Here is a 27,717-nt window from a genome sequence, read left to right as displayed (position 1 = left end):
CCTCCTGCCTGGCTGCCGACACACATGCAGAAGTAGAATAACCTGGATCCATCCTCGTGGAAATTCAGCAAGCATGGATCCAGGATCCAGGTTATTTTACTTCTTTCTTCACCCAGCACTATGGAAAGGCGAGTACAGGTATTACATCTGCTACACTGCAGCATCCTCTTTCTGCTTAACCCTTAGAGCATCCTCTCTAATCCGCAACACTTCTTTGCAGCCCTGGGAGCAAGACCGACCTTCTTTGTATTTTGCAAGGATATAAAGGTTAGGTGCTTAATAAATAAGCTAAAAGTAAGATCACAGGTTTATATTCTGCCTCGCACACAGCAGAATTTGTTTAGTTCCTCCAGTCTTTGCTTCAGTTTGCCGTGCCTGAACACTTGCCTACAGACTTAGCACCTTCTGCAGGAGCTGTGTATGGGAAGTGGCACTGAGAGCACAAAGAGGGACAGGCTGTTCTTAAAACAATCCTCAAAAGACAAATTATCATTTATTGACATGATAATCCGCATGTCATCATTCAACAGCACTAAGAACGTGGTTTCGGTAAACACATTTTTTTACATGCCAAGTTTTCTTGCGTTCAGTAAGAATACTGACTTAATTTTTCACTTCTTCTCTCAGTCAAACAACTTTGGCCCGAATCCTAGAGACACACAAGTATTGAGTTCATTACTGTTCGCTCTGCCGCAGCCCCTCACAGAGTAGCTTTCATGGCCGGAGCGAACGGGCTACTAAATGGGTCAAGATTACCGACTGGTAAACAAAACGACGCCTTTTAAGTTTACTTTAGAATTTAAATAAAGAAGAAATTTTAAAGCAGCGTGACTGTTTGTCAAGCGCCGGCGGAGCCGCGCAGGGTTGCACAAACGGTGACACTGAGTTCATTGACGCCCGGGACAGCCACCCGCGCTGAGCCACCTGAGGACAGGCGCCGGGGCCGCGCGCCCCTCCGCCCCTACCCGCGCACAGGGCGCGCTGCCGGGGGCGCGCCCCGGGTGCCGCACCGCCCCCCGCCCGCCCCGGGAGGCACCGGGCACCGCCGGGGCAAGGCCCCCGGGGGAAGGGGCAGTCGGCAGCGCCGCGCCCCACGGAGGGAGGGCGGCCCGGCCCGGCCCTGCCCTGCCCCGGGGGCGGAGGGCCGCGGGAGCCTTTGCCTCCTCCCCCGGCCCCGCCGCACACGGGAGGAGCAGGCGGCAGCCGAAAGAGCGGCTCCGCGGTCCCAGCCCTGCGCCAGCCGCCGCCGCCGCCCGGAGATGCCGCCCGCCGCCCCGCGGCCGCCGCCGCTGCTGCTGCTGCTGCTGCCGCTGCCGCTTCTGGCGGCGCGCCCCGCGGCCCCGCCGCACAGGTACCGCGCCCGCTCCGCGCCCCCCCGCAGCAGCGCGGGGTCCTGCTGCCCGCTGTGCCGGGGGAGGGCCCGGGGCAGCCCCGCAGAGCCCAGCGCGCCGCGCCGCCCCTGCCGTGCAGCAGCACCGCCCCGGGGCCGAAGGCGCCGCCGGGCACTCGCCCGCCCTCGCGTCCCCGACAGCAGCGCGGTGGCTCCGCGCAGGGGTGTCGCGGGGCTGCCCGCGGGTCCCGGGGCAGGGACAGGGACCGGGACCAGGACCGGGACCCGGCCCCTTCGGCCCCCAGCGCCCCCGCCGGCGGCACCGGGAGGCGGGACTCGCTGCCGGCCTGCGGGTGGAAAACTCCCAAAGCCAGGCTGTGTAGTAAGTCTTGATTAAGTAAGTAAGTAAAACATGATCAAAAGATCCAAATTGAAAGCATTTCAGAGCAGAACAGAAAGGAATTAAAAGTTATTCTTATTGCTGTGCGATTTTAACTAGTTGTATAGACTATAAGAAGCCATTGCTAATGACTTGTTAATAATTATTTCCCCGTTATAATAGCAATTTGCAATGATGCAGCACACCGCCACACTTTCAGTCTTGTGAGTGAAAAAAAGGAGGGAAGGGTAACAGTCTGTGTAAACCCAGAATTAAGATCCAACTAAGTAATTTTCTCTGCGCCAAAGTTCGCATGTTAAACTTGCCCATTCATGGCCATACTGAGATTATGTAAGTAATGAAACATGTTTAAAGTTAGCAATCTTTTTAAGTATTTAAGCTGTGTTTTGAAGTATAAGACAGTCTGTGCTGCTTTACTATTATACAAAGAATAAATGAAATATATTTAAAAATTAAGCACTATTTTTCCTATTATTCTCAGGCCTACATTTACATGTGGAGGAGTTGTATCTGGAGAGTCAGGGTTTATTGGGAGTGAAGGATTCCCTGGAGTCTACCCTCCAAACAGCAAATGTACTTGGAAAATCACAGTAAGAATTTTTAATATCACAAAATCAGTGCTGAAGACAATGAAGAGCTATCTGTTTTTGACGCCAGTGTTTTATAGAGGATAATATGTGTGCAATAACAAACTCAGTAACTCAGAGCAGCTCAGCTATCCAGAGCTTTTTGGGGTTCCTGTAATATGGTAACAGTGGCTGAAACTAGAACTGACCTTGCCTGGAGTCAGAAGCAAATTTTCATTGACTTCCATGGATACACCTGTAACTGTTTTAAACTAACCCTCTTGAAAGCAAACATCTACCCTTCCTGTCACTGCGGAAAGCAATAGTTTGTTAGATCAAATGGATTAAAGCAAAGCTTTGAGGTGCAGATGAGGAAAAGCAAAATTCATTGGCAAGAAGACATAGAAAAAATTTCAAACAAAACCAGTAAATTCAGGCATGTTTGCTTGTAGTGCACTAAGAACAGTGTTGTGCCAGCCAGGGCATCTGCAGTGTGTCACATAGCAAGCTGACGAAGTAACAGGACAGCGTTGTTACATTTATAAATGACCATGGGAAAGCATGTGGTACGATTGATATTTTGATGCTGAAATGAAACTGTAGGGCAGAGACATGGTATTCATGGACAGCAAATGCCATTAAACGAGGACTAAACACTCCAGTGCTGGATGTGTCCTTATCCGCAGGCTCAAAGAAAGGGATTTGATCAAACGATTACTTTTCCTCACATCTATACAAATTAAGCCCTCCAAAACTACCCACCAAATTTCCTCTCTGGTTTTTAGGCAAAGTTCACTAAGAACTCCTGTGACATTCAGGCCTGGAATATGAGCTTTACAGAAAAAAAGTAGTGTAAGAAAGCATAAAAGTAAGTTAAACTAGTCCATGTGTTGCGGGGATCACTAAAGACAACTTCAAAGACAGCATTACAGGCTAGGTGTCGGCAGTAGAATGGGATGTCACAGGATAATTGTCTCCTGCTACTATAGAGATGCTGACGCAAAGCAGGAGACATTGATCTGTTTACAGCATTCGGCTGAAATGACTCCTACCCAACAAGTGATGTAATTTTAATCATTTTATCTGAAGGATACCAGTGAAGCTGCAACAGCTGCTTTCTGCACCTTTATGTTGCATGATTATTAGAGCCAAGGTAGAAGTTACCTTTAACCTGTGACCGATGTTATCCAGAAGAGCATGATGCGCAGTGCAGCGTGTGCTCATAAACAAACTGGCTTCGTGCTCTCGAGGGCTGAGATGACAGCAGTTGGCGTGGTCCACCTTACAGGCTGAAGAGCAGATGCAAATTGCATTTGGAATCATGCAAACGTGCCTTAAATAAAAGGGAAAAAAATGTCCAAAGTTATTTACCAGTATACCTCAGTATTAGATCTTCATAAGTTCACAGTTTAATCTGGAGGGAAGTAATAATTTTGATTATAACAGCATAAAGTTTTTGCTATTAAAAAATTTGGATTACAAATGGAGGCAGCACTGAAGAAGCATTTACTAAGCATTGTATGGATCTGCCCTTCATCATATATTGGGGGCAGAGGGAGAACAATTGATTGTATTTGAAAAGTCCATACAGAGCGGTTTCATTGCAGACTTAGCATGGCTGTTGCCAACAAGGTGCGAGTGTGCGGGTTAGCCCGGGGGCTGCGAGAAGCGTTACAGCAGAGCTGTGTCTGCACTCAGGCTTTACTGACCATGGGAGGCACTCGATGGCTTCTGGCATTTCATCACCGTCCTGACTCCCATTTTTCTGCTGTGCTGTCATTTACTCCTGCTTTTCAACTGCTGCACACCTATTGTCTGTAGCTCACCCAAAGCCAGAGAAGGGCTGCACAACCTCAACAGTCCAGGCTTTCTTGTGCCTCCACCCATTTAACCCCTTAGACAAAACTGTGCACTAAGCCAAGCTGATTTTTTTTTTCCCCATCAACTGTGTAGAACACTGGCTTCTGGACACGCAGGAAGGATGTAGGGAAGGCAAGGGCTACAAAACTTGGAAGACTAAGCTTGCACCTTTAAAAAGAGGATGATTTAGCAAACTGAGGGAAAGTGGTACACCCTCGAGGGTCTGGCTACCTTGAACTCAAACGACAAAATCCTTTCACTAGATGCTGCTGAGGCTCAGAATAGCTTGCAATAGCACCAGGTAAGAAAGCCAGTTACACGGCCGTGAAGAAACATGCTGTAGCTACTGTTAGGCTTCCTCATTCAGCAGCTGATCTGAGAAGGTGACTAAGAATTTTTGCCTGTCCGTTTTAGCCAAGGGCTGTGAACACCTTCCCAAAAACACCCTGCCAAATGCAGGATCGTACAAGTCTGCAAGACTGGAATAGGTCATGAGAAGCATGAAGCTGTTGTTTTCTCAACTGCAGGGTCTCATCATCTATAGAAGAAGTCCACAGAGAGGCAGGGTGACAGCTGGTTTGTTCTTTAGAAGAAAACAGGTTTAGAAAACGTTACGGGTAATACAGATAAAGCAACGTAGCATTCAGGTATCAGCTGAAATCTTTCCAACGGGTTTGCTACAGCTAGAAGAGTCTCTCTAACTCAATTATGGTTCTGTTATTTCAAGAGACTGGGACTTTTTCAGCTGGCTAAAGAAAACAGCTTCTCTATTCTAAGAGCTCTAAGAAGTGTTCAGCACATGCTTGTGGTTATATTACAACCTTGGCAGACTACCCAGCAGCTTTTAGCTAGCTTTGCTAAGAAGTCACTTGTACAGCTATTTCCTTTCCTATAGTAATGTATATAGTTTTATCTAAAATATGTCATATGCATTTATTTTAATACTCTGTAATCCTTCTTGGCCATCACCTCACATAAATGTGTTACATAGTCCAAGAGTCTGGACTGCTGTCCTGTGTTTTTTTGGCAGATTGTATAGTTCCCATAAAACTCTTAACAACTTTATGTGCAACGGTAATACTGAAGACTGTCAGAGTTATGTCAGGTTATATTTTTATACGTTCAGGAGCTGTGTTCCAGCAGGTTTGCTGACAATAAGCAAGGTTTGAAAAAATTACTTATCAGGGGAGTTGGGGATCTGTCCTGGGGGAGCAAAATACTTTAAATCATTTTCTCTGTGTTTTAAGCATTCATTTCCCTGTATCCTGGTAGAGAACAGATCTTTACACATGGTTGTATTGCCAGAAAAGAAACAGGCAAACAGAATCTAGTGCCTTTGTCAGGGAGAGCAAGCTAACACTGATTTTTTTAAAAAATTGTCCCTTTGTGGCTGGAGAGGATGGAGCTAGGGAAAAAGCGACTAGGCAGGAACTGTGGTTCTTCCCAGGATGTAACTCCAAATAACTTTCACATTCATTCTCAGTAGAGAGAAATAACATTTGGCTTGCAGGTAGCTGCTGTGTTTTTCAAATCTACCTAGGACTGCTATGGCAAAACATACCAATCAGCATTTTACACACCAAAATACATTAAACCCATATACAACATAGGTTTAAAAATTAGGCAAAATATTTTTTAAAAAAGTTGGCATTTAAGGTTTTCTTTCCCCACTCAAAAGATTATTTTCGAAACAAATAATCTGAACCAAGTAATTCTGAAAAGCATGACAGTTCGGGAATCCTCCCCAGGACCTAAGAGGCACAACGATGACAAGGGCTTTGCATTCAGTCAGAACAACGACAGAAAACCATCTTAACTACTTTAAATTTAACTGAATTTTGATCACCATTATATGAAATACCTGCAATGAATAATAACAAAAAAAATCTAGGGACCTTACTTTGTAGTGGATTGTATATATAAAAAAATCATGCCCTTTTGAAGAGGTTAATAATCTACAGGGATGATTTGAGGGAATTATGCTCTGGAAAAAAACCCTAAAAATTCAGGGAGTGCAATTTTCCTTTAGCCTTCAATTGGAGTGAGACATTCTTCACATGAGTTTAGCATCATAATTTCTGATCCTAAAGAAGTTAATAGAGTTGAAATAAGAAGGGATTCAGAGGACAAGTACGGGTGACTCACCCGAAGTGTGCCTCTGTCATTGAAAGATTCCAGCTGGATAGATAAAGCGGAAAAATAAGGCACACCCTGCAGGGGAAGCATCACATATTCTTCCCTTGATTCCTCCCTCTTTTTTTTTTTTTTCTTTTTTTCTTTTTTAAATATATAAAGGCTGCAATTCCGTCCAATTCTTCCTCTGAGGTATCCCATCATCTTAACTGTATCAGGCTCCAACGTGGCTCAAAGTAAACAATACTGAGTCACACTGCCCTTTGCTTTCTCCCCTGTGTTTTTCATGGAACAACATTTTAAATGTCCTAGGATAAACATTGTCAGATTTTAGCACATTAGTTTTCAACATTTCAAAAAGGGAAATGGTACAAATGAAAGCAAAGCATTGTTTTGCAAAGAGGCTGTATTTAGGGCAGGGTTCCTGGGGAGTGGCTGCAGACTGGAGTGGCTGCTGCCAGAATGTGGAACCACCGTCCTCTGCACTCCTGAATGTCACCCGGTCAGACCACAAACTTTTAATTGATTTATCATGCTGGAAGACATTTGTTATTTTTGTGAATAATGACAAATATTATTTTAATAAGCAATGACATCATTTTCTAAAGTAAAGCAGTAAGTAGTGACTGAGATTACGGGCCCCTGCATTTCTGTAAATGACTTGCCTCCCCAAATTCAGCTAAATGCAAGCAAGGATGATTCTGACAACTAAAATCTGGATTATGCTCCTTGTTAGATGTTCGTGACCATGTGACTAAGTTTTTCCTGCACATTTTCTTTCAAATCCATGAAACAAAATTAGAAACTGGGGAACAATCTTGACCAAAAGCAGGTAGACCGAGCAAACAGAAGCTATAGAGATTAAAAACTGTAAGGAAATGTAATTAGATAATGTGCTGTAGTATAGTATAACGTAGTCAGTGGTGGAGAGAGGAGAAGGAGGCATACGACACTGCACAGAACTACTTCGACCATGACACGGAACACGCGAGCCTTAGGTGGGGGTTGGCTGGCAGCGTGGAGCTGGCTGCTCTGCCAGCATCCTCTCCCTCCGGAGTGCGGGCCAGTCCCACCTGGCGGGAGCACAGGGCGCCCGGGGGTAGGACCCAGTGCCCGGAGGCCAGGCTGAGCAGGGCAGCGCTGGCTGGATGCGCTCACGGGGCTGAGCTGTCGCTGGGCACCCATCAGCACTGCTGAGGGATAACCCCTCGGCTAAGTCTCAATCCATTTCTACAAGGACAGCAAAGAGACCTTTTCTTATCCCAGAACCAGCCACCTCTCACATTTCAGCGTCCTTCTTCAAACCCTGGGAGGGAGTAGGTGTCTGCAAAGAGGCAATTCAGGCTAAGAAAGTAGGGAAAAATCTCATAAGCGCTAACGTAACTCTTTCATCTAACACGATAGAGCAACTTCTGCTCAGCTTCCAGAAACAAGGGAAGGAAAAGGGGGAAATTCTTAAAGATTAATAAGTTGTAGCAAAGCTGCAAGACACTGTAGTGGAAAATGTTGGACAATCTTGATGGTAGGCATAACAGCTTGGTCTGTTTTAAAACATGATAACATTTAAAGGTCACCTCATTTGGATCCTGTTGTACCAGCTGTACAAAGTTATGAATGACGACTGTTCTACCCCAAAAAAGCATATGTGATTTTACATACATATTTCTGGAAAAAAGGCTGCTTTAATGTAACTGCCTAAATCTGACTTTATCTGACTAGCCTTACAGCCAGCATTTTTAAACTGATTTCTCTGGTCACATAGAGTTTGTAGCATAACCATAAACAACATTCAGGTCTTCTGACAGGAATACCAAGTTCCTTTTAGCTCTTTTTTCCATTAAAATGACCATGTCTTAATGCTTTTTAGTGATTCGGACCAGAAGACAAGTAAATGCAACGGTAAGAGATGTAGTTACGAGAGCAGCGATTCAAGGAGTCATACTGCTTTCACAGAATAGATGTCCAAGTGGGTTGTTTTCTGACACCAGCTACAGGGCTTGCTTACTTCAGTCTGTCAGTTTTAAACATAAAATCTGGCTTTAAAGTTTTCTAGAACACAGTCACTGTGCTTTGGAATTTCTGGGTAAGATTAGGTGAGTTTTGTGGTTCTGATGTAGCAGCGGTAGTGACGTACATCCACCCAGGGGAACTGAATGCATTTTTGAGAGAACTTTGAACCTGAAGGAAAATAGTCTGACAGCAGCAACAGGAGCTGCAGTGGGGGTGGGCAGCCAGCGGGCCCCCTGAAAACAGCTGATGCAGAGGTCTGTCCTGCTGCAGCATCAGTATCAGCACTGGACGTAAAAGCAGCCACACAGATGAGTAACCTTAACGTCTCTACAGCTCATTTTTCACTACATCTAGAGCTGCTGCCTGCGGTAGTATCTTTTGTGGATTAAGTGGTCATTCCATCTATACCTGAAAAGGCATTTTGAACTGTTGAAACTCACAACATGAAAACACTGTGTGACAATTATCTAAACTAGCATTTTAAAATGAGTCACTTAGGAAGAAAAAAAAATCGTGAACTCTTAAAGTAGCTTAAACATGGACTTGGTGCAGATACATTGTGTGTTACATATTTAAAGCAGCAAATAGCAGTATCTCAGTAAAGCAGAACAGCTACAATTATTTTAATAGGTAATCACTCTACTGGGCTATGAATTGAACGCAGATAATTACACTCTGCCTGTCTAGGGTCCCTCTATGCTTTAAAATACCGCTTCCTTTCTTCCTGCCCTTTTACATAGCACTGAGCGCTTTGTTAGAATAGTCGTCACTTCTCCGTATGCTGCTTATTCTCATAAAAGCTTGCAACCCTATCCCGGGAAACGTTCTCCTCCTTGTAAACCATTATGCTCTCTTAATTTACACCCTTGTCAGTACTCCTGCCTGTTTTGCAATGTCCGCAGATGCAGACATGTAAGAAGTTTTGTCCTGTCTTATGTTTCCTCAGACGTTTCTGAAAACAGAGCCCTTTTCTGTACTGAGGACACCCACTAATGGTTCTTTTGAATTCTCTGTTTATAGTTTTACATCCAAACATAAATCTTCCCCTGCAGACTTCAAGCTAAACGTACTTACCCCAATAACTAAATATCAGGGTCATAGAGCATTAGCCTTAAAGTTTTTGATTTTATTTATAAATGTAAGTCATGTGTCAGTAGATTAAAAAAATCCTTCAAACTATGAAACTTTATGACACAAATCAGCAAGATAAGATAGGCCATTGCATTTGCTCAAAATCGTAAATTGCTTGTTCCATTTTATTTTATTTTTTTAACCCATATTCATCTCATCCTCCTCACCTTACTCGGTGACAGGGAGCTGCATGGTTGATGGCATACTTTGAGCAGAAAGTAAGAGAAACATGCCAAGCTGGACTGGGTGACGATGGTATATAATCAACTGTACACACCTGGCTAGGCGATACTGTGGATCAGGAAGAAGCTAATGGCAACACAGACAGCCAGAGCTTTGTTTTTGTCATTGGTCCAATATGATTTTAAAAACCACTCTGCCTGCAGTATAGTTGACAAAAAGAGCTTAACTGGCAAGAAGTGAAGGATATGAAAATACTCATGCAAATAGTGGGATCAGATAGATACGTGGCGGCGGTCATACTTCAAGATAAATCTCTCCCTCCCCCTGCCTCTCTCTCTCTCTCTCTCCAGGTCCCAGAAGGAAAAGTAGTGGTTCTTTCTTTTAGATATTTAGACCTGGAAAGTGACAACTTGTGCCGATATGATTTTGTGGATATATACAACGGTCATGCCAATGGTCAGCGCATCGGCAGGTTCTGTGGCACTGTCAAACCAGGTGCTCTTGTATCCAACAGCAATAAAATGTTGGTGCAGATGACTTCGGATGCTAATACTGCTGGAAGTGGATTCATTGCAAAGTTTTCTGCAGCAGAACCACATGAAAGAGGTAATTAACAATTACGTGTATGCTGAAGACAAATATAACTGTACAACTTGATGGAATTGTTTAAATGCCAGAGATAGTAGGGATTGTGCTGTTCATTGTAGTCATTAATTATCTTGCTTAGCAAATAGCGAAGTATAACTGTTTAGCCATCGTAGTTAATCAAAGTAGTAAAGAGGAGGGCTAACTATTGCAAGAGTTGTGGAAGAACTGCACCTAGCAGCAGTTCTGGTAATGGATAGTCAATAAAATGGCGGTTGAAATTCAATACAGATAAATGCTGCAAATAAGGGGAAAACCCCCCAACTTGTATGTACAGTGCAATGGGCTCTGAATTAACTATTACCACTTAGGAATGAGATCTTAGGTTTAAAATAGGTAATTTATGAAAACAAATGTTGAGCATCAATCCAGTGCTCAATAGGTATCAAAAAAGAAACAGAAATTTATTTTTTTAAGAGGTAATAAAGACCAAACAACAACAACAACAACAAATTATGCCACTATAAATCCATAATGCACCTATGTGTTGGATACTGTGTGCCATTCTGATGTTCCCACCTCAGGGTATAATACAACTATCTGAAGCAGAGACAGCAAGTATGATAGAGTTACGGAACATCATCTACACATAGACCAGACCAGCTGCACAGCACAGACCTTTTCATGCTGGAAAAAAGAAGGTCAAGGGAAGTGTAGGAGAAGGCTCTGAAGTCATGACCAGTATGGAGAAAGTGAATGGGGACTAGGGTCACGGTCTCTTCTAATAGAAAAACCAGATGAGCAAGTGGCTATAAAGGGAAGGAGAGGGTGAGTGTTCTCAGTGAGCTGTTACACAGTGGAATGCTGTGCCAGGGGAAGTCATGGACTGTCAGTTTCTACACCGGTGTAAAAACAATCAGAAAAACATATAAAATAAAAAATTAATTAGGTATTATTAAACAAAATTATTACCTTGTGCTTGGGAAAGCTGTGAACTGCGAGAGGCTGAGAGGTGACAGGGGAGGTGGGGTCACCCTGCTGAGTGCCATTTTCAAGGCTTTTGCTGTTAGCATGATACCAGGCTAGACAGGTTGTTGGGCAGATGCAGTGCAGGTGATGAGTAATTTATTAGTCCTTCCAATTGTATCCCTCTGTTGATCACTTCTGGAAAGATGTATTAACTGTAAAGTGATAGAGTTAATAAAGAAGGTTTGTAGTCACGCTATAAACAAGGATTACATACCTGATGTAGCTTTGGAATTTGGGACTGGGAGGAGGAGATACGAAGGAAAAAAATCTCTCTTCTGTCATGGGTTCTCTGCTGGCTGCAGTTCCTTCAGGAATGCCTGTCAGCCCCAGCACAGCTCCCTGATGGGGATGGCAGCTCCAGCACCTACGGCTCCTCCTCCGGCATTCCCTGCCCTTTATTAAACCCATTTCCCGGAGGTGCCACCGGCTGAGCTGAAGGGTTGGCCGTGTCCTGTGGTGGGGCTGTGGCTGAGGCAGCTGAGCTGGCAGGGTCTCCCGTGCCGAGGCCCCTGCAGCAGAACAAGCGCGTTACATGGGTGGCCTGTCCCTGCTGTACTCGGTCAGCATGGTGCACTGTCCTTGCAGGGGATCAGTACTGTGGGGGACGACTGGAGAAGCCGTCTGGGTCCTTCCAAACGCCCAACTGGCCGGAGCGAGACTACCCTGCGGGAGTCACCTGCTCCTGGCACATCGTCGCCCCGAAGAACCAGGTAAGAACTGGCGCAGCCCAGCTCCCGTTGCCCGCAGGGACTGAGGTCTCACCAACAGCCTGTTCGCACCACACGCTGCTGCGTCGCACTGAAACAATAAAATTGGGATCTGGCTGAAACGTGGCGCTGGGTACGTGCAGGGAGTGCAGGCACGGCTGTGCTCCGGTGACACCCGCCTTCCTGTCACGGACTGCCTGATGCACGCCGGTAACTCCTGTGCCTTCTCAACATTGTGTGTCCTCTGCTGTGCACGGATACCTTCCCCTAAACTAAACTTCTTAAAGCATCTGTGACTGGTGAGGCTTTTAAACCAGATTTGTGTTTTGAAGAGGATTTTGTTAATTAACAAAACATCATGCAAATTAAGTTTGGGCAGGTGATCATCTCAGGACCAAACATGATGACTGATGCCAGGTTTCAGTCTAACAACATTTGTAGCATTTTTTGGTGTTGCTACAGGTTGTTGTTGAGGTACTTGGGCAGAGCTGATAGAATTGATTAAAAGTGGAAATTATGTTATTCTGCTTATAGTACAGGGAATGTCTTTGGATGTGTCCTGCACAGGGATTTTCAATGTACATTTCATAAAGTTTGTTTTATTTCATATTTTGAAGACTCTATCTCAACATGCTTGCTTGATTAGCCACATGCTGTCAGAGCATATGTTGTCACTTCATTAAGACTTGAAGAGGTGACAGCAGACCAGGAGGGCTCATTGACCACCATTGGCCATGCATGGCAAACACAAACATGTCCCCTACGCTGTAGGGCTAACCTTAATCCTAGCTTCACATTTTCTGGTTGTTGCTGAGCCATCTGCTCTGTACCTCGGCGGGAAGTCTACAATGATGGAATGTTTTGGTCACCAGGCATGTTTGGTAGGTTGCTTTTCTTAACCACATCCAGCTTTTTAAATTCCTCTACATGTAAAGACAACTTCCCTCTTAATCTTCTGCTCATGACCATAATCCTCCAAATAAAAAAAGCCGGCCCAGATAAATATATTCTTCAGATCTTTCATACTTTTCCATTTACCAAGGTATTTTCTCCCTTGAACTAAAGCAGCATGTCAGCTTAGTCTTTCCTGTACTCCTCTTTAATCCACATTCCTTGCTTGCTAGATACAGGTCATTTAACAATCCTATAGATAGGCAGTGAATTTGAACACCTTATCTGTAAACTGCAGATTACTTTGGTTCTTTCCAAATATCTCTAGATAAGCCTAAAAACTTTTCCTAAGCTTGTAGAGCAGACTTAAGAACAGCTATGTAAGCATAAAAATGAGAGCATTATATCCTGTGCCTTTTGAAGATCCTGTTCCGTAAGTCCACAAGTTTCTGAATATGTGTTTTTCATGTACTGCAATAGTGGTTGTTTGCATGCAAACAAGACAGAACTTTGACAGTGACAAAAACCATTTTTGAGGAGGCAGTGAATGAGCATCTCGCTTCAAGTGCACATAAAAAGCTGTTCACTCCTCCATCTGTCAAAGTTTAGGTGCCGCTCTCTCTGCTTCCCTTTCACAAGCAGTGAGCGATAAAACAAGGCACTCTTGCTTCTAATACAAATCAATAACTGCTTAATTTATCACAGAAGATGGAGGAGCGTCTCATGATGGTGAAGAGCTTCTATTCTATCATTAAATACTTTGTTATTAGTGCAAAGTGCACTTATGAACAATAGTAAAGGCAATATTATGGCCTGCTGTTTTGCTGGCTATGGACAAATTTAGCATTTCTGCTCACAGTTGTGTTACTTCTTTCTATACCATCTTTGTTGATCACAAGCATATTACTCAGATGAGTACTTCCATTTAAAGTACATGTTTTCATCATGATGAAAAGATTTTGGAAACAAGCCTCTTACTCATCTCTGAAACCCAGTCCCCCTAGGTTACTCATACTTTATGGGAAACAAAATGATGTCTTATACATCTGAAACAGTGCAAAAGAATATCCAGCCAAAACTCAGACATCAGGTGATAACAGGCTATCATTACTATGAATATAGAACAAGATCAGTTTCACTCTGCCAGCAAATCAAATAAAGTGTACGCAGTGTATGAATGACTCCTTTTTCTTTGCACAGTCCTAGAAGTTTTAATACCATCTTTGTTTGAGAACATGTTTAAAGAGAAATCCTGCATATCTACAATCAACACAATTCAGTGTTGTCATTCAAGCTTCAACATACTATTTATGGGAAGGTGATTTAAATACTGTTGTGCTTCATATAAAGCAGCAGCCTGAGGGCATACAGTACCTCTGTTCCAGTTGTGCAGTTACGCGGCATTTTCCTTCCTTGCTACACACAACTGACAAAATCATACTACAGGACTTTGTTTCAAAGTAGTAAATTGCATTTCTGTTTTCTTGTCCGTTCTTTTTCTTTCTTAAGTAGAAAAATCCACAAATACAAGTGATATTGGAATTAATTGCATCAGTACTGGAAATACTAGAGTTATACTGGTTCTTACTTGTGACTTGTAAAGCCCAAACACTTCTGGAAATTGTGTATGGAAACACAATTCCTTTAACCACTTACTTTCTCCTGGTTTTAATCTTACTATTTACTGATTTTCTTTCTATCTATATTTTTGGTTTTGACCTTTTTATTTCTGCATCAAGTAAACACAGCACTGGCAACCACAGTGAGTCGAACCCTGCTCTTAACAAAGTCAGTGAAATGGCTCTTACCAGTTTTGCCCTTGCTTTTTCCTTAGCATATCCTTGTATGCTACAATGACAATTAAAGTCCCTTTTATATGGTTAAGATTTGTTACAGTTATTGTAAAAGCAATATAACACCTAACCCTTACTATCACATTTTCGTTCACTCATAAAAATATCTTTATCAGAAGTTACGTGCTTATCTTTGAGAAGAAAAAATGTTTTATAGAATATTGGAGTCATATGTTGAACCATTTGTTGGAGAGAAGTCACGCAGATTGAAATACTTTACTCCACAATTAAGTGGATTAAGGACTTTTCCTTTATAAAAAGAAAAATCAATTGGTACTTCATATAAAGAGGCCACTTACAACAAGAAGCACTAATAAAATCTGCGTATCAAAACCTTAATCGGTTATTTACACTTCTCCTGCAGCTCATAGAGTTAAAATTCGAGAAGTTTGATGTGGAGAGAGACAACTACTGCAGATATGACTATGTTGCAGTGTTTAATGGTGGAGAAATCAATGATGCTAAAAGAATTGGGAAGTACTGCGGAGACAGCCCACCAGCGTAAGTAACTTTCTTGAATCATGAAGTTCACTCTCGTTTTGTGTCATTTGGCCAACAGTTTTGTACTAGGCTTCTGAAAGATTGTAATTCTTTTTATAAATATGACATTTTCTACCTTCACTTGAACTTCTAGCAGTTGCTTAGTATCTTTCCTCTCCCTAGGTTTTCTCTTTTCTCTCTCCCTCCATAACTAGCCCTGGCTGCAACCCATGTTCTGCCCTGTCCCTCAAGCCTCATTAGAGCGCTGCCTACTAACAGCAGTACTAATGCTATTGATATTGGGACAATACCAGTATTAATGGCAGCTGAGCACCAGTATCCCTTAGGATGTATGTTTTGATTGTAGGTACTGAAGTACAAAGATCCAGCTGACCTCTCTAGACACTTGGCTCGTTACTCACTTGATCTGACTCGTGTCCCACCCAGCCGCTCCCTTCTGCTGGGTCTCTGGCTGCTCCTCGCATCGCTGCTCACCATCCCCTCCACCTGTGCCAAGGCACGCTCTCTCGTGGCACAGACCGCTTTCCTGAGCGTGCTGTGTAGCACAGCAGGCTTTCACCAGCTTTGCTATCAAACTGCTGCTCCCAAACCCACTCAACACCTCCTGCTCCAACCCACAACTCAGCAAACACAACAACCTGTGCCCCCAGGCTTCCCACCCCCAACCCAGCAAATGGCCCTGTAACTATATAATTGGGTCTAGCGATAGTGGATCATAATTATTCTCCAAAAAAACTGTAAAGTTTTTTGGGTGAGGCTAGTAATTTTCAGCTCTCCTTTCCCATTGTTCCACTTCCATCATGCTTCTTAAAGCTGAGTAGCTTTAGAAGATGAAGAGAATGCATGTTGTTCCAAGAAATACAAGCCATTAAAGAAAAAAACCCAAATCACCAAAGGTAGAGGTGTGTGAACATATCTCAGAAGTGGCAGCTAGCTGGATTCCAAGAGCAGCTGCCTGTGGCGCAGGGGAAGGAGGTGCACACCTCTGCCTTTCTAAGCATTGCTCACTGGACAGAGATGTACTGTGGGTTGCTTTTGTGGTTTTTGTTTGGTTGGGTTTTTTAAGGTTATGTAGTATACCCTCAGGAGATTAGAGGGGAGGCAGTTACTCAGTAGGACTCTTTTTAGAGTCTTGTTAAAGATTTTTGTTCTCCATGCAGTTATGCAATAGCATGACAGTGCTAGAGTAAGCTTAGGTCTATGGAAATCTATTAGAAATCCAGCAAGAATTTAACTAAGGGTAGGGCTGCACCTGAAATATATTAACTTCAGTACTTCAGTTTCCTTCAGCCATCTTAGGCTTTTGGTCTTGAGTTACACTTTTTTTTCTTTCCCTTTTTTTTTTTTTTGCCAATTTGAAAATTTCACGCTTACATTCATTTCTTTTCAGGCCCTCTTCTTGTAGTAAAGTTAAGAAAAAAGATACTGATAACAGAGAGTCTTATGGGTAAGATTGTTCTTTAACTGCTAGGTAATTCAGGCCACTAAAATGATGCCAGAGGCTGAATTCTGGCTGTAGCTACATACATAATTACCTCCTTGTTTTCAGGAAAAACTTCACTAGCAAACCATCTTTCCATATTGCCTCCAACCCAAAGGCTGTGAGATAGAGGAAGGTTTTATAAAGCAGAGTTAGTGCTGAGTCTCAAGACAAGGAGATGGGTTAGAAACCTTGGTCATTCACTTCCACCTCTTTGCCAAGTGACATTTAGGATTTTTCCATTTTTGCCTCATGTGTGTATTTGTAGCACAGTGACTTCATACTTAATAGTTTAGAGCTTTACCTGGAAACTAAGATTAATTGTTGCCTTGCAGTGCTGTGGCGCTTGGAATGACTGCAGAGGGACTGAGCAGGTCTCCAAATGGGTGATATATTTCCTTGAGCTGAACGTTGTGAGCATCTGTATATATTAGATAACAAATCACCATCATCTGAAGTAAAAATTCCCTCCCAAAAGGAATTCTATTGCAAACACTCCTCTTTTTGTAGACAGAATAAAAAAACCCAACCAGCAGGTGACAGGTGTTAATTACATTACTTCATTACTTCGCACTTGATCACCAGGTAGACAGGTATTCCACTGATGAGCATAGCATGAGAACCTCATGGTGACTTTGCAGATCCATCCCTTACGACTCAACTGTTACTGAAGAACAGTAAGGCATTTACCTTCAAGCTACTGTAACCGCCCCCCCCCCCCCCCCCCCAACCTAACAGAGTCACATATTGGAAACACTTAACTAGTGATGTCCCATGCACATACCTTCAGTTCCTGCCATGGGCGTCTGACTGTGTGCAACTTGGATCCAAAGCACCGGAGCAAACGGACTTGCTTCCTAATTGAACAGAATTTAAGCCAGAAGCAAGATTAGTTTGACTTGCTCTGTGTAAGCTGTGACATTTCAGACCTCTTCCAGCTGAGGTGAGGAATGAACTCCACACCATCTTGTCCCTCCCTTGGTTCTCAGAAGACAGCAGTGAACACCACCCCTTACAGGTGAGGCCACCTGGGACTCAGCTGCTTCTTCCCAGCTGGAACCCTGCAAGTGTGTTTTGCACTGCTGGGAATCTGGTCTTGGCTGACGGCAGTGCAAAAGGAAAAAGTGCTGGTTAGATCCTGAGAGGCAGCCAGGAGCAGCTTCCTAAAGCACCTCTCAGCTGTGGCTCAGCATCTATCCCCACAGCACATCAAAGCAGTAATTGGCCTGCCAAACCCTAGTGAGCTTCAGAATATAGACGTTTTAGTACGGACTTTGTGCCATGGTCAAATAAGGGCAGAAGACTGGGCTCAGACCCAGGCCACATAGCTTAGAGATGAGATTTCCTATTACAGATGTTAGAAGTGTCCTGAAAGCCAATTTTAGGATAGCACTGCTTGCTAACCAGAGATCCAACACAGAGCTTGGACACAGTCACTCACCCTTGCAGAATCGTATATAGGCAGGTTCTAAACCCAGTGAAAGGAGGAAAGCGTGGCTCTCGGGGACTTTCCACTAGCTCTGCTGAATTCTAATCATAATTTATAAGCTGGGTTCAGAAAAACAGTTAAGGACAAGATCAGTGTTGTAAAAGAACCAGAAATCACGGTGTGTAAACTGAATTGTGAAGCCAGCCTTCTGTAAAGAGGATTACTTGCGTGTCTGACACAGTAATTATGAAAGGTTAGTCGTGAACCAGCAGATACAGATAACGTAATGTGGCATTCTGTCACAGAAACGGTATCTACATCAGAAGCCTGAGTAAAGTGCGTACCTTGAACTCATCTGGTGGTTGCCGAGATGAATTCCAACCCAGCAGCAGACCAACAAGGGCACCCTGTAACCACACACCTGACCCCCAAATGCAGTTACTGTGATACGTGAGTGAATGGCGTACGTAATGATCACAATCGATTAGAAGTGATTACTCCAAAAAAACCAACCCTGCCTCTCAGACAAAAAGCCTTTTTTCCAAAAGGCAGGACACACAGACTAGGCCGGATTTTTCAGCGTCAGTGTTGCAGCCCTGGTGCTCAGGACCCGGACCAAGGCCTGGGGCAGCTGCTGGTGGCCGCCTGCCCCCTGCCCAGCCCACCCCCTGCCCAGCCCACCGCTGACCGCGGCACCTGCAACGCACAGCGCCCCAGACCACCAGGCACTTCCTTCGGTTGTGTCAGCCTCAGCCATCAGAGTAAACCCATTTCTGAAACACCTGCCGAAACACTGGGAGGTGATCACAAGTTTTGAGTTCAAAGGCCTGATGGAGTGTTTTGAAGCCTTTCTGCTCCTGAACTCTGCCCACGGTTGCTGGGAAGAAACACCGCAGCCATTTTAGTAAAACTACATCTTAAAAACACTCTTTTCCTCTCTCCTGACCAAGATTCTTTTGCCCCTGTACTTATTTTATTTCCTCTTTCCAAAAACTGTGGTTTTGCTTGAAGACTTTGTGTTACTCTATTAATGAATATCGAGAGGAGGTCTGTGGAAAGCGCAGAAGAACGAGAGCAGTGCTGCTTTAGCCAGGCGCGTGTTCCACATGCTTGTCTCTAGTAGAGGTCTTGAATGAAGTCTCATCGTACTACATCCACATCCCCAGGCAGCTGGGGGCACAGAAAGTACCGAGCAGCATATGAACTGAAAACTAATACACTGAACAGTGCTTGCTGGTGGTATTTCAAATCCTAAGGAAATACCTCCATTTGTTCTTCGAGGCCGTGGTAATGAATATCCAATCATTGACAAAACCCAAGCCACAGAAATAACTCAAGGCATTCAGTGATTCTTAAGAATTACAGAATCCAACACTAAATTAGTCTTCTTAAGGCTTTCCAAATGCATATGATGTTTGTCATTAAACAAAACCAAATTCAAAACCCCCAACATTCACTTATCTCTGCTACATCCCATTTCTTCAAGGTATTTTCCCACTGTGTTGATCTAGACCCTTCCATTCCATGGAATTAAAAGTCTGCAATGCAGTCACACAAAAGAATTTAAAGATACTCGGATTGACATAGCCTTCAGGAATCAGAGGTTTAGATGATCCATCAGAATGAGAGCCACACTCAAAATGCCAGCGTCTGACGTGCCAGCAAAGTAACATGTACGTCAGTCTTAGCGTGGGGGCAGGTACCACATTCAGACCAGTAATTAAAGTGCCTTTTTTTTTCCCCCCCTCTTTTTTTCTTTTGTAAGAAGAATGCTATTAATGCTTTTAGGTTTTGACATTTGAAACAGTGGAAATATTTTGTTTTTCTATTTCAGGCCTATTCTGTCTGAGAGAAATGAGTTGCTTGTTCAGTTTTTATCTGATTTAAGCTTAACAGCTGATGGTTTTATTGGCCATTATAAGTTTAGACCAAAAAAGTTACCCACAACTACAGTTCTGCCTACTACCACAACAGTCTCTGCTACCTCAAGTAAGTTTTACAGGTTTTATTTTATTTCTTAGAAAAATAAAACATTCCAGGACAAGTAGAACGTTACAGGAAAATGTAATAGAAAGCATATTAAAAATTACAGTTTTATGGTTTGTTAGCATTTCAAATGTTAAGGGAATGAATTAAAATTAATATAGTCAAGGGAGAATCTTGATATACTCAAGGGAGACTCTACTTAACATTATTAAAAGGAAATTATTCAGGCAAGAGTTCAGTGTAACAGTAACTCACTCAGCTGAGAGAATTTTCCTGCCTCTTCTCAATTTTTTGACACTTAACTAGCAAATTCCATAGAAGAATGGGATCAGCAGAATTCTTTTGTATAAGAAGTTCTGAGTATTTCAGGAAATAGTTTTATGTAAAGGAACTCTCTCTTCTACGCAAGCTGATATGTAAAAAATCTGACCAAATCTTTCATCACATCATTACTAAGATCAAGTGAAATTGGTATGGAAGCCACCTGAGTCCTCTTCAGATTGTCAGCATCCTATCGACATGACACTTGTCCTAGAATTATTTTTATTTTTAAAAATTCTTGGATTGGAACTTATAAATAAATGTGTCACACTAAAAATAAGTGTTCTTTTATATTTATGACGAGTCAGCATATACAAAAGATCAGAGGAGAATTTCTCTGAAGGTGTGCCAAAACTACTTAATTATTGAGACACCGAACAGATAAATTTTTACAATTTCTATAACCTGAATGTGAGAGATTTAAGATACAGTTATAGCAAAAAACCAAATTATTTATGATTTTTTGCAACACATAACCTGATCTGTACTCAAAACACATCAAAAGTCAGGACAGCAATGGCCTGTCAAGCAGGAAACCAAGAAGCTGCGGTGCTTAAATACTGCTAATGAAAGGTATTTTAAATGGGTGAAAATAAACATTAGAAAAATGAAATCATGACCTGTAAATCATTCTGATGTGACTGCTACTCTAATAATAAATAATTCAGCTCTTCACTATAAAGCACTTCTTAACAACCAAACAAGATTATTTTCTTTTAATCCCACTTTTAAATTTAGAAAAATTAGGGCACTTCAATAAAATGTTGGCAGCTACCATACTGGCATGCACCTGTGACTCATCTACCTGCTACTTTTCTTATATTCCTGCTATGGACACTGAATGGAAAGACTCAAAGAACATTAAATTCTTAGTTATTGTTGTGCTCCATGCAGCACTGAGATAGGAGGTACTTGCCCGACCTAGCAACTGACACTGTGAGACGGGAAAACTAATTAAATGTCATGGCACCCTGCCAAGTGCTAACTGTAATTTGAAAAATTATCATTTAATTTACAGTTCTAAGAGTTGAATATAGTGTATTATTTCTACGTTGTATTCTACACAGAACTCACTTTATAAAAAGCAACTCAGCATATAATTAAAAATAATTTTAGAAATACACCCTGGTAGGAAAGAACCCTGAAGACACATCAAGGCAGCAGAAGTGATGGTGGTGGGAGTTCCATTCCCATGAGCGTGTAGATCTGACTGTAGGACCAAGGCTACATCACGTAGTATATGACTAGATATGCCTCCATACACATAGTAACTTGCCCTTCAGCACAATTTTCCTTGTGGGAGGCATATAACTTTCTAAAGAGCCTCACTGAATACCTATCATGTGAGGACTGAAACAAAAAAACCAAAAACCAAATAATCCGAAATCAATGAAAAATACAGGGTCCAATTTTTAAACTTTGGATTAGAAAGGCAAAACAATGAGTATGCAGATCTTCTAACAGTCATGGGCATAACACTGAAGACAAAGTAATTTTAATGCCATTTAGTTCAATCTCAGAAACTTGGAAAATTATAAAAAGAATCAATTCATTCAATTAAAAAGAAGTAAAAATTCCTGATAGGAAAATTAGTCAGGAGGTCTTTGTCAGGAAGTATAGGCTGAATAAGACTTCTGCAAAACGCTCCATTGTAAAGAAAGTTAAAAACTGCAAAGATATTCTTCATAACTAATCTAGCTTTCCTTGGAACTTAGGGTTATGTAGAGGTTTGGGGTTTTTTTAATCTGTCTCCGCTCCATGTTTCCCGAAATTATGATGTCATTGACTGATTCCAAACAAATTGGAAAAGGACATAAAAGCCCTAAAAAACTGCATCCCAACAGATACTATTAACATCCACCCAAGGAGGAAAAAAAATACAAAGTGTATTAACTTGTTTATAAACAAAGCATTCCACTTCAGAAAGGAAATGCCAATCCCTAATATTAAACAGATAATTCAAACATTAAGTTGTGTTACAAAATGTCATCAGTAAAAACTCTACAGTACTACGTGTCATAAAGCTATGTGAAAACTTTAGGGGAAAAAGTCAGGAATTTGAACTCGGCTCTCCTCCATCACAGTAATTCCAGGGAACAGGCCACCCCCTCCCTCGGAAGTGCTACTGCAATATAATGTTTTTATACTTCAGGTGTACTACTAGGGCTGTATGACAACAGGCAACAAGAAGTTACATTTTTAAGATCACACTGCAGTCAAATGTAAGTTTTCACTAACATCCCATTCTATAAGGTCACTAGAAAAGATACGTAGCTGAGACACGTGAAAAGATGATGACTGGAGGCAAAAGCAAAGAGTTATTGTGGCATTTGTCCCTTGCAATACCAGATCTAGTTAATGGATACATCAGGATTCTTCTTCTTTCTCCTTTTGTTTAAACATACTGCTTTGCACTTGTATCAAATATCTCATTTCAATTTCAATTTACTTTTTGCTCTTCAAAAAGTTGTGAAACCTACAGTTGCCCTGTGCCAGCAGAAGTGTAAGAGGAGTGGGACTCTCGAAAGCAATTATTGTTCAAGTAACTTCGGTAAGGAAGCAGAGTTTGTTTCTTTTTCATTATTCACTTGGCACTGTGTTTTTAGACTCATAGGAATTTTACCAAACATAATTCTGAGTTCTCGTTAACGTATAGGCTATATTTTTAAACCACAGTGTGTATCTGACATTGGTATCTGTGTTTCACTCAGTACATTCTTGGAGACACTCCAAAATAGGGACTGCACTTACGTCTGAAACAAACATACTTTCTCAATCTGCAAAGCAGTGCCATTAGACAACCTCCTACAGGAGGGGATTGATTCAGTTACTGTATTGTCATCTCGTTTGTCTGTAACCAGCTGAGACACATTTTATGCTGTGCCTGCTAACTGTTCCACAATTCAGCTTATGGACTTCCAAAATATTTTTAAAAGAAACTGGAAGGCATGGAAGCTTACACGCAGTGGCTTCTCTACACAGACACAAATCACTCAGGAAAAATGGTGTGTGCTGTATATTTGGATGGCATTGTCACTGCTGATTTATTCACTTATGTCTCAGGAGTATTTTCCCGTAGTAATACTGGACACTTTCTAAATCCCCTGCAACATGCATGAAAATTTGATGGGACCACCCCTCTACTTTTTTTTTTTTTCTTTAACCTAACTCTAACTTTCAGGAATGTGGGGGCAGCTTTGGATCACTTTGCTAGGAAACCAGTTGAGGGCTGTGGCTGTACCCTGAAGCAGAATGGAGTCGCTGTAGCACAACCCTTTACCACTCTTGATCACCAGCCTGTTTTAATTTGCAACTGGTATAGGCTGGCCCAAGACCAAAAGCAGCATGGAGAAAAAAATGAAAATAAAATAGTCTCCTCTTACAGACTACACCTCAGCTCTTGTGGTTGATGACACTATATAAAACTTGTTCTTTTTCCACTAGCATCAGGGTAATAAATCACATTCTCCTCTCTCACCATTTGTCAAATACTTGAAATTTTTCAGTCTTGTGGCAGGAGTAAGAGCAAAAATATATTATATGCTACTGTGAATGCAAGCATATCATAAGGTAAGAACAGAAAGTGTGCTGTTTGTAGAGTATGATTTATTCTAAGTTTATTTGCTGACCTGATGAATTTAGAAAATAAGAGCTATTTCCCTTCTGTCATGGATTTCATTTTTATTGTTTCTAGAAATATAACTGCAATATCCAGCAAATGTCCAGTTCTCTTTTGATTGAACGTGAACATTCCTATTTAATTAAAAGCTCTGGATTAAAGGAAAGTAATGTGCAAATTTACAGACACCCACCCAAAATGTGGGTTATGCAGATTTGTAAAACAAATCTGGCTGCACATACTTGATAACTCAAGATCTAATTGATCCTACGAGAGAATAGCTGATTTACAAAAGGTGATCTGAAAAGAAAAAAAGATTGTTAGTACTATTTATAATTCTCTTTTGATAAATAAAGATGACCTACAACTTAATCTAGTCATCCTAGGAAAAAAAGAAATACGGTATTTTTATTTTCATGCGGAGGGGTCTTTGGGAGATATGATGGTCTAAATCTGTAGTCTACATTTAGCTGAAATCAGCAAATTTGTATCAGCATCACGCCTCAGATTGATCAAAATTTAGCTCCCAGGCCATTAACTATGCCCTGCTACTCATTTAAGAGGGTCTTAGAGCTGGGAGTTCAGCTTTTGGCTAGAAAGTTTTCAATTTAACTTCTCCACTTTTTTAAAATTAGTCATCAAAAGCAGCATCAAATTGTATTGTTCAATTGAAATTACCAAAACCTAGAACTGGGCTTACAAGAGAATGATACGTTCTAGAACAGTTTTGTATTTGGTGCCACCAAAATTTGTCAGCAGTGAGTTACCTATTTCAGGTGATACCCACATTTTTAGTAACTATTTCCAGTATTGTTTGCATGTTATGGACCGATGTACTTCCTCAGTTTTTATGATGCCTCAAAATTTATGTCTTAATAATAAGAATGCAGCAAATTTATTGGATGTCTTTTCTTCTAGTAATAACGGGAACAGTAATCACAGCAATAACACGGGCTGGCAGTCTGCATGCAACAGTATCCATCATTAATGTATATAAGGAAGGAAATCTAGCAATTCAGCAAGCCGGCAAGAGCATGAGTGCCAAGATCACTGTAGTATGCAAGCAGTGTCCTCTCATCAGAAGAGGTAAGTACACAAAAATAACTGCTTTGTGTGTTTATAAAAGACAATAGTTTTGAAAACTGCTATTTGAAATAGGACCACAAAAGTCAATAAAATTACAGTAATTGTTTCTATAATCAACAACTAGTATCATAATCAATTTAGGATAATTATCCAGGTCTACAGTGCATTTTTCAGTTTTACTTATAAAGGATTACACTCACTTAGATCAAAGGAGTTTGAAAAATATTTTTTTTTAAACAACATCATATAAATTAAAATCTGATTTGGTTCTCTCAAATGATGCTCCGTTCGATTTTGGTTTTACGTGTATGTAATTTGGAGCCAGTTTCGATACGCAGTTATTTAGAAGGGAAAAACAACTAGAAGAGCAGCATGTCAGAGCAAACAACAAAAATCAACACGTTTCCCTGTTGCTTCTCTCCTGTATGTATTTACATCTTTACTGTAGAAATACTAGTAATATTAAGTCCACTCTGTATCTGCAAACAGCCAGTATTTCTATAGCTATCTTAAAACAGTATTATACAGAGCTCAACCAAAATAATTGTCAGTTAAACGTAACAAGTGCTACATATATGATGGTATAAGAAACACTGAGACCATTTTTCATTGTAGTAACTAAGTAAAAGTTTTCAGCTCTGCCTCTTGAATAAATGGCTAGAACAGGAGAACATAGATGGAACCATAGCAGGAAAAAAAGTCAAGATAATTTACTAAGCATCAAAAAAACCCTGATAACACTCAGGATACTACTGGTATTTAAGCATATTAATTCAAGTGGGCAGTACCAAAGTGAAAAATCCTTGTCAGAAACTAGTTTTTGCTTTTATCTTTAGTTCTCTGGAAACAAGACCTGTCTCAGAGACATAGTAATATCCTTGGTGGAACAAATGGCCTCCTTTTAAGCAGACCGCTGGCTCCAAACCACATATTTCTGTTTCTCATCCTAGATCACCATGAATTATTCAATAGCCATTACTTAATATCTAAACTTTTCTGCTTATACCCCTCTAATATCAGTCCTTCCAGCCTAAGGCCTCAAAACCCCCTAACCCTTCTAAGCCATAAATACACAAATCCATCCGATTTCTCTAAAGCCAGGGCTTATCACACATTAAGTTCCCCTTGCTTGCCTGACTGCCTTTGTATTTATCTAAAAATGTTTATGTCTTTGGAGGAGGAGAAGGGAATGAAAAAACTTAAGAGTGCATTATCCGTAAGTGCATAACCCTACAAACTGAGCAAATGAGAAAATATTCAAAATGAATGAGTCACATTCGGCTTTGGGTGTTAGTAGCTACATTATCCAGTGTTTATAATGCATTACTAATGCCTTTCAGGCTCATTTGACAGTCTACATTTAATGAGTATCTCCGATACATTTAATTATGTAGTAGATACTTAGCTATATATATACACTTTATTTTTATATAACTGTATTCTATTGCATAACAAGCATGGCAAAGATGGGTAAGGAAGTATATGGTTTAGGTAAGAAGAAAAAAATATTAGAAGGCATTAGTAACAGTTCAAATGAATAGACACCACAGATACAGAGATATACTTGCCAAATCACATCCTGGATTTCTGTTTTTTAATCTCATCTTCTCCTCTGTAGGTTTAAACTACATCATCATGGGCCAGGTAGAAGAAGACGGTAGAGGCAAAGTCTTTCCCAACAGCTTTGTCATGAGTTTTAAGACTAAGAACTCAAAGATCCTAAATGCCTTGAAAAACAAAACATGTCAAAACTAAACTCTGCAGCTGCATTCTATCATCTCTCTTGAAAAATAATTTTCACTTAGTATAAGTCATGAAAATGCAACTGACTGTCAACACTAAGACCACGCTCACCCCTTCCTCCCTCCCGTCCACCTAAGCACAACCTGGCACCAAGTGGTGCCCATTACAGAGGAGAACAGATCCTCCTAAGTCTTAAAGCCGAAGATTTGCAGCACAGCCATCTGATCTCAAACATACCAAATTCCAATTACTTGGAAGCTGTTAATTTATAATTGTCCATTTTTTAAAGAAGTTGTGTATGTAAAATAAGAATTCTAAGTTCAATATTTATAGTAACACATTTTGACTTAGCTTGTCCTCTAAAGTTGTTTTATTACATGGATTTCTGCATTATTATCTGCGCTTAATAAAATATTTTAAGATTAAATCATACACTACTTATTCATTATGTGTAAAGTGGGGCAGGCTAAACATAAAAACTCTTTTTTGATCATCTGCTGGCTTCTGATGGTTTTGGTCTTGCGTAATATTACTGACACTACACTGCCTTGCTGATTAAGTGCCTTATTTTCCTTCCACTGAAATCAGTGAATCACTGATTTGAACAGGAACTGGATTTACTCTTCAAAGAATTAGACAACTGTAAAAAAGCACCACGCTTTACTGATGACTGTAATCTAGTTAGTAGATGTCACTATTAAGTTTCATAAGGTAATCAGGGAGGGGGAAGGTAGGAATTTAGCAGCAGTAAAGTACACGTGCAAAGCACTTAGATTTTTGTCTCTGCTGTGAAAGGACGGACAATACAGCAACGCTCAGTCTGGCACCAGTAGTGTAAATAGTAGCATGTCTAATTTATTTCATTCCTATAAGC

General features: G+C 41.4%; 1 protein-coding gene across 1 annotated transcript; it reads left to right on the top strand.

The window, feature by feature from the left end:
- The first annotated feature begins 1,132 nt into the window (after nt 1-1,132).
- On the top strand, nt 1,133-27,337 carry PCOLCE2 (procollagen C-endopeptidase enhancer 2). Its single transcript, XM_040613545.1, has 9 exons — nt 1,133-1,351; nt 2,212-2,320; nt 9,964-10,219; nt 11,813-11,937; nt 15,043-15,179; nt 19,923-20,077; nt 22,863-22,946; nt 24,933-25,100; nt 26,719-27,337. Exons 1-9 carry the CDS (start codon nt 1,260-1,262, stop codon nt 26,853-26,855), a joined length of 1,263 nt encoding a protein of 420 aa, XP_040469479.1. The 5' UTR covers nt 1,133-1,259; the 3' UTR covers nt 26,856-27,337.
- The last annotated feature ends 380 nt before the right edge of the window (nt 27,338-27,717 follow it).

The sequence above is a fragment of the Falco naumanni genome, chromosome 13 (assembly GCF_017639655.2).
Source record: "Falco naumanni isolate bFalNau1 chromosome 13, bFalNau1.pat, whole genome shotgun sequence".
NCBI lineage: Eukaryota > Metazoa > Chordata > Aves > Falconiformes > Falconidae > Falco > Falco naumanni.
This window is presented reverse-complemented; position numbering and strand designations above follow the sequence as displayed.